This window comes from Topomyia yanbarensis, chromosome 3, assembly GCF_030247195.1.
Source record: "Topomyia yanbarensis strain Yona2022 chromosome 3, ASM3024719v1, whole genome shotgun sequence".
NCBI classification, from domain to species: Eukaryota; Metazoa; Arthropoda; class Insecta; order Diptera; family Culicidae; genus Topomyia; species Topomyia yanbarensis.
In genome coordinates, this window is record NC_080672.1 from 123,475,488 (window position 1) to 123,491,180 (window position 15,693).

Here is a 15,693-nt window from a genome sequence, read left to right on the forward strand (position 1 = left end):
CAATCCACGGGTAAATTCATCAACTCTGGACAATGAGGGTGGATGCAGCGTATATGGTAAATCGATTGTCTTGTACACAGCGCACCTCGGTTCGAGTCCCGACCCCGCACATAGAATTAGAAATTTTTCATAAGAGATTTTTCTAACCCGAAGAGGCGAATGACCTTAACGTTAAAACCTCTATAATCGAAATTAAAAAACTCCGGACAAATTTGCACATTGAAGTGAATTTACACATTATTTTGTCTTTGAAATGAACTTGCTTATATATTTTTGAGAAATAGGTAATTGATTATTAAGTAAATTCACAAAATGTTTTCGGAATCAAAATCCTTGAATCACGCAGATGTGTTTGCATACCCGAATATTCAAAATCGGTTTAGTTTTGACCCTAAAAAAACCAGTAAAGCAATACTCTGTATGGAACGGTCTCATTTTTAGATAGTGGAAATTGGTAAGCGAAGAATGAAAATACAAAATGTTTAATATCTCCGCCGCTCGTGAACGGATTTTGACAATCTATAGCTTGTTCGAAAGGTATTTTCATAAGCTTTTTGTTTCTGTTTACTTCACGCGATATAGTTGCCTTATTCGAAAGTTATTCGCTTCAAACCAGCCCTGTTTTGACAAAATTACCCATATCTCAGAAAGTAAACAACATATCGAAAAACAAAAATAATAGTGTCAAATGGGAGCGTTAGGCCTTTCATTTGAAACTAGTTTCATTAAGATCGGTTCAGCCATTGCTGAGATAATTACATGACATTTTGTACATACATACATACACACATACACACACACATACAGACATTGTCTCAATTTGTCGAGCTGAGTCGATTGGTATATGTAACTCGGCCCTCCGGGCCTCGGAAAAAGTTTTCAAAGTTTGAGTGAATCCTATACATTTCTTTTGTAAGAAATGTAAAACATAATGTTCATTCTTCAAAAAAACGTCAATGAATATTAAAGAGGGGCCCTGGTCAGCCGTACGACGAAACTTAGTCGCGATACTCTCACATGAGCGCTGGACGACACTGACGTCCATCTTCCGGATAAAATTCCGGATCCTGGTGGTCAACTGCTTCGTATCCTTGGCCCGCCAATTATTTTCGTACACTAGGTCACTGGTCACAGGTCACATCAGCAGCATGCTCCTTTAAGAACATTATCAAGACACTCCTCCTGGTACACTTGTTGATTGATGGCCAGACCACTCGGCTTGAACCACGGCTTTGAAATCCCTGTGTCGGATATGGCGCTGTACAGCATAACTATTTTTCAAATTCATGCTTAAATTTATATTTTACTTCGGGGGTGTGGCCGACTTATCGCTGGAATAGTAGCTGTCATTTCCTGGAATGTGGGTCATCGAGCGCGGAAAGAAACTCGTCGTCCAGCACAAACGATCCCGCGGTAGTTCTTTGTCATCCACCAGCACTGCGATTTAACGACTCGACCGAGTCTTCTTCCGACAGATGATGTGCTACATGTTGAGAGTTTGCTGAATCAAGGTATGGGAGCAGTGATATTATCGGCCGGTGTCACGCAAACTCGTTCCGTCCTTGTTGTCGAACAGCTTTTTCAACGCTTCCTTCTTCTTCATCATCATTATCTTCCCCGGACGTCCGCTGCCGGCCTTTCACCCCACGCTTAGGGATTCCAGGATCCGGTAAACTGTATTCACAGGCACGTTTTCGTCTCGAAAGTGGTTCACCGTAAACTTTTTTCCACGATGACGATGCGTTTCGTAAAACCGTACAACACGCTTGCGGTGTGCTTGCTGTTTCAACGCCATCTTCGATTGAACTGACAGCACCCGAGCGAAAAGAAACATGCCACCCATTTCTAGGAGTCCAGAGTGCAATTCTCTTGGAGAGATGCTCTTTACTTTAATTACAGAAAGGTATTGAAATCATTCTCATTTTGTATTGAACACCCGTTAGTATGCGTCGGAAAAATTGTGTACAGCTTTGCCACCGGATTATCCATATAAAACACTCTAAAAAAGAATATCAGTCGATTTATTAGACTATCACGATTCAAATTATGCAAAATAGTTGCTGAAAAAACAATTGACCGGGCGAAATGGTGCCTTTGAAAAAGTGGTTGTCGTTTTTTCATAACGCAGTTGTGTTGCATACCCCAACACAGTATGGTAGTGTGCCGAAAAATCAACGCCACTTTTTCAAAAAGGTCCAGACGGCAAAGCTATAGACGCTCACCCAAAGTTCTTTGAAACTTAACTGACAACGGTTTTCGTAGCTCGGCAAATGAAATCTGTTTTACGGTCTCGATAACCGTCAACGCCGTTCTGGTAGTACGGATTCCAAACAACAGAACAATATTATACGGTTTAGCGAACCAGTGCGCAATAGAGTGATTTTAAACAGGATACGTCCCAAAATTTTTTCGCTATTTGGAACATGAATCCAAGCAGTCATGATGCCTTATCCACGATGTATGAAGTATGTGGTTTGAAGGTTAGTGCCGAATTCATGATGACTCCGAGATCCTTGACGTGAGAGTGTTTTGGAATTGTCTCGGGTTTAAAATCATTCTATTTAGATCACACCACGTACTAAAGCTCTCCAATTCACTCTGAAGAAACTCGATATCGGTTTTATCCCGAATTAGTCGAAAAATCGTCGGCGAATTAAGGGCGAGATCCTTGTAATTCGATAATGATGTAATTAAAGTAGAGGAGTAATAGAACTGGACCGAGATGGCATCCTTGTGGGATGCCGGGTGTAGCGAAGAATGGTGAAGATGGACAGTTCTTAATGCTGATTTGGAGTTGCCTTTCATCGAGGTAGGAACGAAACCAGCGCGGAAGTTGCTAATGAATTCCGAGTTTGTTCGGCTTTGCTATTGCGATATCATGGTTGATTTTGTCGAAGGCCGCAGATAGATCCATGTAGCATCGGTTTGCAATCCGTCGGTGAATCCATCGAGTACTTGACTATAATAATGTTAGGGCGAATGACTACTAGGGCGAATGAGCTACTTCAGCTTTAATGTACAATTCTTCTGTACCACATGCCGTATATGCTGGAACTGAATAAGAATAATTTTCAAATCGACGATACACAGTTCAAGCTTAAGTAAACACTTCACACGCACTAGCGTGGTAATTCTAGCGATTATGATTTCAAAGACCGTTGTACATCAACGCTTTAAAGTGAATTCATACTCAGTCATCTACACAGTGTGTACACTAAGAAGAAGATTAAATGTACTTTGAACAAGATTGCCATACCTCTGTAGTCATTAGAGATGGTCGGGGTCGGATTCTATAAATTAAAAATTCTTTGGTTCCGGTCGGATAAGGGTCGTTGAAATTTTAAACTTTTAAGATCGGGTCGGATCCGGGTTTTTAAAAGTTGGAATTACCGGTTGCGGATCGAGTCCGGGATTCGAACAAATCAAACCAAACCATTTCTTGTCGCTGTTTACGTCTAATCAACCTGTTGACCGTGGTCAAGGTTGTAAGATGTTTGGCTAAGCCCGTCCATTCTTGGCATAGTGTTGTATTGTAAGCTAGCTTCCGGCAATTTTAAAGGATATAGGAATGATTGATTCAAACTATTTATAAGCATCCGTTCAATATGAAGACAGCCCTGATAGTAAATTGGTTATAATTCGCAGCAACATATTTCAAGGTAGCAAACAGACCAGTCAAAACTGAGAGGGCCTATCTACTGTCACTTTTTTGTAGTAAGGTCAATGAACTTTACTATTGATATGAATTGCTAGTACATATAACTGTAGTAATTTTTTCCACTTTTGAATCGCTAGAATTCGTCGTATTTTCTGGTTTCAAAATATTTTTTTTATGTTCATGGAAACAATTTCTTCAGTTAAGAATCACAAACTGCTTGAAATATTTAGTTTTTGTAATAACACTTATGAGTGAGAATTCAGCAATAAGTTGTTCACAGCAAAAATTATTTTGCTATTTTGTTTTCATGCTAATCATAATTGAACTTTAATAAAACAACGCAAAGGAAATTTGACGGAAAATATTGGTTCAACTTTCCGTTTTGGAACATGAATTTCAAGATACTTTGAATCCGATTCTTAGGCCGCGGTTGAAATGAACACGTTGAACTGAAGAGGGCAAGAAATCAAAGCGATTTACGAGAAGTAGCTAAAATATTTATCATGCTGCTGAAATAAAGATTTACCCTTTTTTCATTTTTTTGTTCGACTTGTATGTAGTCACATTTTTCTCGGAAAACTAGAAGTGTCAGGGTCATTAGAAACAGGTTTAAAATCTTACGGACTATTTTTGGTGAAGAGGGACATGTATGTCTTTGCCGTGAGGCATGTTTTTATTTATTTTATTTATTTATGGTGGTAGACTAAAGCGATTCGTAGTAACTCTTCCTAAACACAACTCCTACCAGCAGAAGACAAAAGATAACGTGTCGTGTAAACTGGTGAGGCATGTCAATAGTATTTTACATATACTTTGTTACATGTTTAAAATTAACAAAAACTTTTTGAAGTAGAATACTCCTAATGTTTCATAACGGGGGCTCTGTTTCGAAAATTTCTGCTGCGTTATTTCCCCAGTTTTGAAATGCAAATAGCTTTCATTGTACTGAACGATATCACTACATTTTGCACTATATGATCGGAAATATATGCACGTATATTATATTTGATTCCGTAAAGTGCACTAAAATTTTATTTACGATCGTTGCCTTATGTATAAAGAATAGCATGTTTTATTCAGTTCGTATTCTGTTTCATTGCATTTTAGCCGAGAATGAAAGCTTCAGCGGTCGTTTTTTAGCCTAAATTGACAAACGAGTAAATAAAAACTAAACGGGTTTTTTCCTTAATAAACAAAACAAATTACCACCGTGTACAATAATGTCCAATAACAGCAAGTACTGAAATAATTGGCCGTTTTCTGCCTTGGTAATCAAACAAGCGGTTAAGAAAAATATTTAACTGTTTCTAGCCCTAATACATAAATAGCCAATATAGAAATTAGTGGCTATTTTCTGCCATAACAAACGAACAAATTCGTAATTAGCGATTAGCAACTAATGATAGAAAACACTGTACCTATCTTTTATATTCGACCGTTGCGAAACGAAGGTTAGTCCTTTTTTATGTTTCGTTCGGTCGTAGGCCCGCCCCTTTGGTGAACTATGTAGAATGAACCGAGTGGGGGATGTTTTGCAAAAGGCGTGTTATTCGTATTGCCTTCGTGACCACACACGTACAACGAGATCTCCGGTGTGACCATTACCCCAAGGATGGAGTGTTGCCTAACATCCAGGCCGTTCTGCTGCCAAAAAAGAAAAAAGAAAGGTCTCCGAAACCAAAATTGCATTTCTGGTCGAAAAATCCGCCCTTATCAGGGTGACTGTTTTCGTCACATAAAGAAATAATTGTATGCCCCCCCCCCGCTTCGTAGATGAATTTGACAGTATTGCAAACATCATCAAGCATATTTCGTGCATCAGTGCTAAAGAACCCCTGGCAGACAATTTCTTTAAGATGGTTATTGCGTTACTTCTCGACAGTGATCCATCGAGGATACCGAGACAGATTATGGCCCTTTTTATCTTTTGTGTTTTTTCAAACTCTGCACCAGCCCTAAGCGACCGTTCATAAACCACGTAGACCGAAATTTGAAAATTTTTAAACCCCCCCCCCCTCCCCCCTAGTAGATCTTAGTAGACCTTTACCAAACCCCCCACCCCTCCCACGTCAAAAGTCTACGTAGACTTTTAATTTTTTTAAGCTTTTTTAATATTAAAGAAAGGTTTTTCACATTGGTTTTTTGTCTATGATTGATGAAATCAATTAATACCAATTCAAGGTGCTTTCTAACGTTTGTGTAGTGGAATACTTCTTTTCAAGATTAGTCACTCAAATATATGTAAAAAGCTATATTGCTATAACTAGCTTAAATTTTGGCCGAAGTGCGACCTACACCAACAATGCAGAATTGACAAACACTTTTTGAGCCTACCTGGTACATTCAAAATTGGTAAATTATAAGAAACAATTACAAAATAATATTGTCGATGTGTACTATCATCTAGACTAAAATAATAATCCAAATATGCACACAAATTTCACTTTTCGTGAACAAATTCCAATATTTTTAAGATAATAAGATAATCTAAATTGCCTTATTTCAACGAAGCTTGAAGGGAACGAAGCTATTTAAATCCTCCCAAAAATATTTATTTTTCTTATGGAATTAATCACCTAAGAGTATTATGGCAAAGTATCAAAGTTTGACTACGAATATTTTCGAAGATAAATATAGTAGAACCGGTTTGCACGGAGTTAAAAAAAATTAAAAAAAACTTTGACTTTTTATGGTTCATGCATTTATTGGTCCATGCATGTCTGCTAACTTGTGGTGTCTCAGATGATTTCACAGCCAAAATCTTCCGCCGAGAGAAATTTTGGGCGATCGTCTTTGGAACTGTCATTTTATATTATTCCTAGATCAAAACTATATCAAAATATACGCAAGAAACATCACCGTGTGATGTTGTCCAAAAAACATCTTGGGTTCTGAGTTGAGTGGTCGCTTAACGAGTAGTTACCTCAATAGTGTACTAGCTTTGAAGTGTCTGCATAAATACTGAATAAGCCGATATATAATTAGTGATACGAGAATACCAAAAAATAAAAGTCTACGTAGACTTTTTCAAAGACCCCCCTCCTCCCCCCTCGTAGACAAACGTAGACTTTTGCCAGGCCCCCCCGTCCCCCTTATAAGTCTACGTGGTTTATGAACGGCCCCTAACTAACAATCAATCATTAACCTGTGCACGCTGGCGTGGCCGACTGGTCGGCGTGACACATCATTCCACATAATAGTCATGGGTGCGTTTCGACTTCGTCTCATCAGAAACCAACACTAACTTTTTGTCGGAATATGTTAGCGCCGGCTTGGCGCTAAATCCCTAAAAACTCAAACTTTCTGTTTCAATCGAACGACTGGTCGAACGTGATGTCTCGTACAAGCAGAAGTACTGTTTATGCCGATAAGACACAGTGAAGCCTAAACATGTCTTGGCTTAGCAGGCCTATGCGAAAGCACTTTGCTATCTTTCCCCCTGAGGAGAAAATTTGGGTAAATGAGACGAAGTCGTAACGCACCCTTGACTTTATTAATTTAGGATTTGTGCCCTTCACGTACAAAGACTGGTTTCACCCCAAGTGAGGTATTTAGGTGTATACCCAATTTTTCTCCTTAGGGGGAAATATAGCATAGATCATTCCACAGTGTAACGGCAGTGTTGGACACGGCACACAGTGGAGGTCATTGTGTGTCGATTTATCGGTCTACTTCGTCATCGTGCACAGGCTAATTAAATGAAGAAATGTACAAGTAGAAGCCTATTACTGGCTATTATGTTTATCTGTGTATGTGTTCGTCTGAATATTTGTGACAGCTGGACATGGAATGGATGCAGAACTGGCGTATATGATAGAATAGTGGGTAATCCTTCCGGTGTTAAATTTGTCCATTCCATTCGATTCATTCAGGTAGATCAAATTGGATAAATTAAGGTACAATTATTTACTGACGCAAACGTACAAACGCTCGTGGCCTTCGCGATAACACAAACCTGGTCACAAACGCGAACATGAAAATGCAATCATCCACACATACCTTCGCCCGCGATCTCGCCACCATTAAAATACTTCGGTAATTAAGTGAACGTTTTAGCACCTATAAATTTACAAACGCTGTCTCAAGCATTAACCCACCGCGCACGATCTTGAATCGTTCACGTGCGGAACTCACTATCATTGATCCTAGCAGCCTAGCCTTATGCTTTCAGAAGAACCAATCAAAAAATATGACGCTTGTATTCACTAGACAACACATTACATGGCGACGCTTAAGATCTTTACGATCATATACGCACACAAAAGCCCGCTATCTCGCAAACATAAAAACACCCCGGTGATTAAGTGAATCTTTTAGCACCAATAAACTTATAAACGCAGTATCAAGTGGGAACCTACGAACGCCCACGTTCGCGCGATAATGCATCGGTCACGTCTGGACATTTTTTACATCCTAGGCCAAGCCTTCAGTTGTATCAATAAAAAATGACGTTCATATTCACTAGACAACACGTTCCATGGCGACATAACCGGGAACTCTAGTGATATGGGATAACCGATTCACGGTCCGCGCGATCATTTGAAAAATAAACGCGAATATGCGATTAATAAATTTATACACACGAAATTACATACATGCTAGGCACAAATGACAAACACGTTAACATACAAATGCTCGAGACCTTCGCGATCATTCACGCTCAACTGTGCCTGCGATCTCGCCAACATGAAAACATCCCCGTGACTAAAACGTTTTAGCACTTGAAAATTTACAAACGCGGTCCCAAGAGTGAACCTACAAACGGCCGTGTTCGCGCCGATCATGAATCGGTCACGTCCGGAAGTCCCTTCTCTGCCCTAGCAGTCTAGGTTCATTTCTTCAGCTGGACCAGTAAAAAATTACGCTCATCCTCTAGTCAACACGTTCCATGGCGACATGATTGGGAGCTCTAGTTATATGGAAGACCTCACTCTCTTCTAGTATCTGAGCCGTAAACCGAAAATTAAGTATCAGATTCATGGTCCGCGCGCGGTCATTCAAGAACACATACGAATATGCGAATGGACACACGACTATAAACTCAAATTTATACATGCGAAGTAACATACACGCTGGCGTACGCGACATACAAACGCCCACGCGATCGAACACGTTAACACACAAACACTTAAGCCCCTCGCGATGATACACGCGATCGTGAGGTCGCTACGCTCGCATATATTTGAGGTGTACAATGAATATCATATTCAGAATCACGGCCAGCTGCAATTGGCCTTAAGCAATGCTTTTCCCGTCTCGTATGAAATTGTATCGTGTGATTCTGAGAGGAAGCCTTTCCGAAACCTTAGCTAGGGCAACTCTCGAAAAAAATTTAATGTTCACCGCTAGCCTATCAATAGTCCGTATAGCTGAAATATGAAAAAGTTTGCCATATATGTACCCTTTCCCCCTTACTTGTTATTTTTCTGTCTATAAAGTGAGACGAGACCCACAAAAACCCTATTTTTTAATTGAATAACAAATTTTATTGACGATTTCAATTATACCACTCTCAACCCCTCTTCAGAACAAGAGTTCACTCACCGATTTAATGCTGTGGCTACGATTTGCATGCATGCAACCGACAACTCTGCAAGTTCATCGTAAATATATGACTTCAGTCGCAAGTAGGTAATGTCAGAGCCATAATCGAAGTAAAGTAGAATACACATTTGGCTGTTAATACGAATGCTCCAATTTTTACTATCTTCTGAAAGAATTTATCAAATCCAGTTATTTCGGTATTTCTAATGGAAACACCGAAATAATTTATTAGGGGTAATGTTCGGCTTCCAGTCTTTGAAATATTTAGCAAACGGAATATTTACTTTTAGTTACTAGGATGAAAAGTAAATATTCCATTTGTTAAATATTTCAATGACTGGAAACCGAACATAACCCCTAAAAAGAACTCCACCAACAGTCGTTAGTTTTCTCACAAACACCGAAATAACGGTACACGTATATCGAATTTTCTGCTATTGCCAACTGATTTGTTTCATTATCATTAAATGCCCATTTTAGGGCTACCATATGAGAATCCATTTGTTCTAATATATTTGAATATTTTTGATTTCGATGTACGTGTATCGATATTTCGATATTTCCATTGGAAATAGCGAAGTAACTGGTTTGAATGCAGACTTCCAAACGAAAATAAAAATTACAGCATTCATATTAACAGCCTACCCTTCTTTTTATAAAAAAAATAGCAAAATGGCGGATCCTGTGCGGCACCGCCCCAGTTAAACTCATTCCGGAACCGGTTCGGATTTCTAAATGGAGCCATTATGGATTCCAAATCAAATGCAACAACCGATTCCGACTCAGAATCGGTTGTTGCATTTGATTTGGAATCCATACTGACTCCATTCAGGATTCCGAATCAAATTCCGAATGGTTTGACCGGGTCGGAACGGGCCATTTGAACGATTGCAACCATGGTATCTTAACTTTTCATCTGAAGTAGAAATAATCAATTGATTATTAATTGGTAATCTTGTAATTTGAATGACACTAAATTTAACAAACAGTTTGTCGAATTTTACGTCATTGATTGATTATAAAATATTTTTAAAAAACTTTTTCATTAATTGGATAGCGTCATACACAAACCAAAACATCAATCTACAAAACACTTCCTTTTTATTACCGACTATAAGTAAGTTCTACTTTTTTTCGATTCCAAGGTGCTGTATCAGTTTTGCAGACTCATGCGATAAGCATTTGACAAAAAGCCAAAACAGCCTGACTCCTGCGATACAATACAAAGGGTTAAATCGTCGAAAAAATCTCACATATGACGCTATTCCACGCTTTTCTAAACTTTCTTCCTTCGCAGTCCTCCTTGAGTACAATGGCTCTTAAGATTAAAAAAAAACTTAATACTTCCAGTCCCTTGCTAATTAAATATCGTTGAAAAACTACAAAATACATTTTTGTGATTCTACCATTTTTTATAAGAGCCTAGCCCTAGGGTATATAAGACATTCACAGTATGTTTGTGAATGAAACAAAAACACACCTTTGCGGTCATTAGCATTTTTGAACATGCGTGGACGATATTATTTTTTATGATATCAATACACAACAAACTCATAAATCATAATAAAGACTCTCAACTGCAATGCAAGAAAATTTCGTTCCAAAAGTTACAAACGATACTACAATTACAGAAAATGTCGAATATTAACTGCACGTATGCTATTCCATGTCGCATGTTTCATAGTCACTAAAGTAATAAATGCGGTAAATCACGCTTCATGATATGGAAATGGAAGATATTAAAAATCGGAGCTCAGCATTTGGCACTGCTACAGCTTTTGCGCTTTTGGTAAAAATTTCCAACAATGTTGATTTGTTGGCTATTCATAAAATTCCAAGGAAAGGCAAGCCAACGATTTTGAGTAATCGTTAATTAAAATAATAACCGGTACCAATCAACAGGTCAGCATGGAACCTTAAAATTACAGTGCTACTACAACATCAAAGTTAATTGTAATGGACTTCAAGAGCACTAACCTGGCGTAATTCTCCAACCATCACATAAATAACACTTCTTTAGCATAGTAAACTGAACAAAACAAATTGTTGCACCAAACCGGCCGATCTGAATAAACAATTACGAACGTGGCGCGACGTTGCACAAAAATTATGCACTCTTCCGCAGTGTTTTAATTTGAAGTCAGACTGAAGCACTATGAAAATTTGCTCACCCTTCGTGTAAACAACCCCAAACAGTTTGGCATAAATAGACAACTCTCCCGCTTTTTTTCGACACGCTGCGGCAATGGCAGCAAACATTTCATTCACGAGTATGATTATTCTTTTCACACTTCTTGCCAGACGGAGCGGACTTTCCCGTGTAAGTGTTTTACGGTTATTTATGATAAATGAAAATTTCATCACACCTCGCTGTTGAGCCAGGGAAATGCCGTAACATGGTGCATTTTCGATCAGCAGGTACGGACTTCCAGAGCAACCGAACTGTGGCATACGGTTTGATTCATTGGTTGTTCAGATGATACCGTATCCTTAAATATGAAAGCACCCCGCCGATATGACCAGAGACACTACCACGAACGGTATATGCAAAAGGAAACGTACAGCACGATCATGCATTCGAAATATTTGAAACATGTGCGATGGCGTATTCAACAGTATATGGCAACTTCTATTTTACTCATAAGTGGCGAAACGTGAATACTTCTGGCTGAATAAAGTATCACAAATGAGGTTGAAATTCGTGTCACTTTTAAAATTACTATGAACCAGTACATAATTAATTGTTTCCCTTGTTCGGAAACCAAGTTTTATTAATTTCGATTAAATTTGGAATGCAAAAAAAAGTGTGAAAAATCAAGCATTTCGTTGAAAATTCCGTTGAGAAAAAAAATCGAAATTCACTAATAAAGGTCACAGCCTTCAACTTCATGGAAACCAAATTATCTCCCTCCTTTTTATACGGTTCGCTTCAGACCCCTCGAGACGCCATCGTCATAAATCATTATAGTTGCGAAATAATTATCTCCCACCGAAACCACCGAAGCAAACGGATAAAACACAAATTTCAGATTCAATAAACCCCCTGGAGACCTACCGGAAAATCAGGATCGAATAGCGAATTTAGTATGAACAAAATAAAAACAACCACCAGCACCACACCAACAATCCAATGATCGGAAAAATCAGCTTCTCTCACCAAAGCGGCAATCACAGCAGGAAAAATTTAACTGTCTCGGAGTCACAATTCACAACCCACCCCTCGAGCTCTATGCCAACCCTGATTATCCGCATCCATTTTGGGATACGCGCCATAGTAGGATGCTAGTGGCGACCCCCTTTGCCCCGGATTGTGTCATTGGCACTATAGCCTTTGCAAACGGAAGTCAAAAATAAAAACACATCGAGAAAGCGAAACGATGATGATGGAATAAGGTGGTCTCCAGAGGTCATTTTGTTGGAATTCTCACCGGTGTCCTGAATCATTATTGACGCTGCATTCAATGAAGCTGGCAATCAGTATCGAAATGGACTAGCCCGTACTGATGGTGGAATCATTCGTTATACGATTCTTACAAGTTATTCCGAACAATTATATTTACAATTCATATAGTAATTTATTAACGTAGGATGACAATATCATTATAAGAATTACTAACATCTGTCACGCAAACATCGAACATATGAAAAACACGCAAATTGGCACACCGTTTGCAGGCAATTTTTTAAAGTACGATAGATACAACAAAAAAGGATATCATGACAAAGAGGTGAGAAATTCTGCAATCATCTTTCTACGAGCTTCTTAATGATGGACCGGCTATGAGATGTTTTAGTTCTTTTTTCTCAATTCTAGGTACCGACACTTACAGCATAGCTTCAGGAGTTGTCTTCCACTCGTCGAATGTCACCAATGCGGTCGTAATGACTATTAATATCTCATCTTTTTGCCTGGATTGCCTTCTTGAATGGGGACAATTTTTAATCCAATATTTAACTGTCACCTTTATATAATTTCACAAGTCACATCGACAATCAAAAATATGTGCATTGTTTTAGATAAAAGTGATTTTCACTCGTTTTCTGTATTATTCTGATAATAACACTAGAAACATTCTTCTCTTCTTTGTATTACAGTAAATCTTGCAAAAATCAGAGCAGAAAACTGTGGACAGGAGGAATTGGCGAGATGTGCACGACCCTTTCAGGTGCTACAGTCTTCAACGGATCTGTCGATTGCTACTAAGAAGGAGGAGTTGGATAAAATTTGCCCGTGAGTATTATTCCACGTTATCAATACCTTGTGAATGAAAATATTTAAGCTCACAATTAAAAAAGTTAATTTTTCGGTTGAATGAAATATGCCATATGCAAGATCAATTTCAAGAAGAAATGGCTGGCAATTACAAAACGTAATATTCCCTTAACCCTTTATAAGGCCCAGAATTCAGTTTGAATTTGAGAGCTTGTGCGAAAAGCCCTGGCTGCTACTCCGTTATCGATTTGAGATAGCCAGGAATCAGTAGATAATTATGCTTGGGGATAGCGAAACATCTTTCAATGCGCAATGGTAATCTTTATGTTAAATGTTTTATTAATATGCTAAATGCTTTATTAATCAATACCGGTGCCGGCCAGGCCCGAACGTAAATCGCGGAAGGAAAGGGAAGGAATGTTAGTCCGATACTTGCTTTTGCTAGAGGTCGTATATACTACTGCGCACTCCATAAGTATCACGGGAGGAGGAGATATTTATTAGTAAGTATAGAAGTTGGATTTTACATCTACTTTACCGACGCCAGAGAGATGCATCCACTATCTGAACTACATATCGATCCATCAACTCATGGATCGAGGACCAACGGCTTTACTTCCCTTCCGAAGGAAGACGTGACCAGAGATTTTTTCACCTCAGAAAAATCTCAACAACCTCGGCTGGGATTCGACCCAGACCAACTGGAATGAGTGTCGGTCACGCTTACCACTCACTGGCGCCGTCGCCTTTTATAAGACCCAGAATTCAGGGCTATTACTGAATGTTATATGAATGGATACACGGTTCTTTCAATTAGTTTAGAACATATTTATATTAATTTCGTTATAAAAACTGCTTTGAAAAAGGTGGCAATGTACTTGCTCGCTAAAAACATTTCATGGAACACTATTTCTTAAGAAAAGTATAGGGAGAAACCCATACAAAGCTTATGCTAGCTGCCGTCATGCCAGTTTTTATGTAATCATTTTTATAAGTTATTTACTGTTTATACTTCCACCTCTATGTAGACATGTAAGCAGAAAATTTTGCGCGGGAGGAAGTATTTGATTTTATACGTTTCTTTCAAAAAGAGGGGAATAGCGACCTTCAAATTTTGAAGATCTTTTCTCAGGTCTGGAGTATCAAGTCTTTTGTACCAATTGACACAGCTTAACAAATTGGAAAAACATCTGTTATCGAGAAGGAATCTTCAATAGACACCGCTACCTGCTGGCTCGTGGTAACGCGGGATTCTTACTGCAGGGTTGTGTAGTGAACTTGCCAGCTAAGCCTATTATTCCTTTCCCTTTCTTCAAATATCGTCACCTGCCGAGACGCGGACCGATCCAGAGGTGCTGACTGTAATGACTTACATCTGTTTACAACTACCTTCCAAAGATTCGTATCTTTCTAGGTGCAACCCGTTCCCATTTATCTGCTAACTAGGGCTGAGAGTTCTCCGGCAGCGGAAATTCTCCTGATGCCGATGCCCGTTTTCGCCATTTAGCTCTCAGGCACTCCGACGGACAGATCACCGGCAGTGATATTTATCAGTTTTGGGTAGCCGACTTCGTGTAGTTCGGTGTTGTTTTAATGCTTAGCTGTTGTTGCAAACTCGTGTTACTATCATGCTAATATCGAAACTTGTCGAGACGTGAACCGATCCGGAGATGCCAACTATTTAACTTACATCTCTGGGTTTGACATTTTACGTGACAAAACCGTTTGCAGTATATTTTTTCCTGGTTAGGAAAATTTCAAAATTAATTCAAAACCATTATGGGAACTATGAATAAGGAACCAGTCGCCAAGGCATAAATGGATCCATGAATCATATTCATAGTTTCGTGAAATAGTTCCCTTACAAATATAAACCACTTTATGCCTTTGTTTAATTTAGACAAAAACATTTTTTACAAAAACAAATACTGGCTGTTAACTTGAGCTACTGCTTTTCATTTGAGCAGTCCCGATATAAGTAGTATCCGTAAAACTGAAATTGTTGAATTTAGTATTATTGGACTCCGCTGGAACAGCGCTGCCAGGGACAGTTGAAAGGTGAAAAATGATATTTTCATATAGCTTCGTTATCTTGGAATAATATTGAAAACTGATAAAACTTATCGATTTATTCTATCTCTGACTAGAGAGAAGAATTGTATTGCGTCGCTGTTGTGCTATCTTATGACAAGCGCCATTTTGCACATTTCGAGAAAAACGATTTTTAAAGTTTGAGATTGAATATCTTGAAATTTATAAATAGTGTAAACAATTCAAT

The 15,693-nt window shown here is 38.7% G+C and overlaps 1 protein-coding gene across 3 annotated transcripts in view; it reads left to right on the forward strand.

Moving 5' to 3' along the window:
• The window catches only part of LOC131689466 (uncharacterized), a 111,890-nt gene that overhangs the window by 78,973 nt on the left and 17,224 nt on the right, over window positions 1-15,693 (forward strand). For all 3 annotated transcript variants that reach the window (XM_058974565.1, XM_058974562.1, XM_058974564.1), the window contains exon 3: window positions 13,298-13,433. In XM_058974565.1, the coding sequence (XP_058830548.1) occupies window positions 13,298-13,433 (136 nt within the window). The remainder of the gene's footprint in view (window positions 1-13,297; window positions 13,434-15,693) is intronic.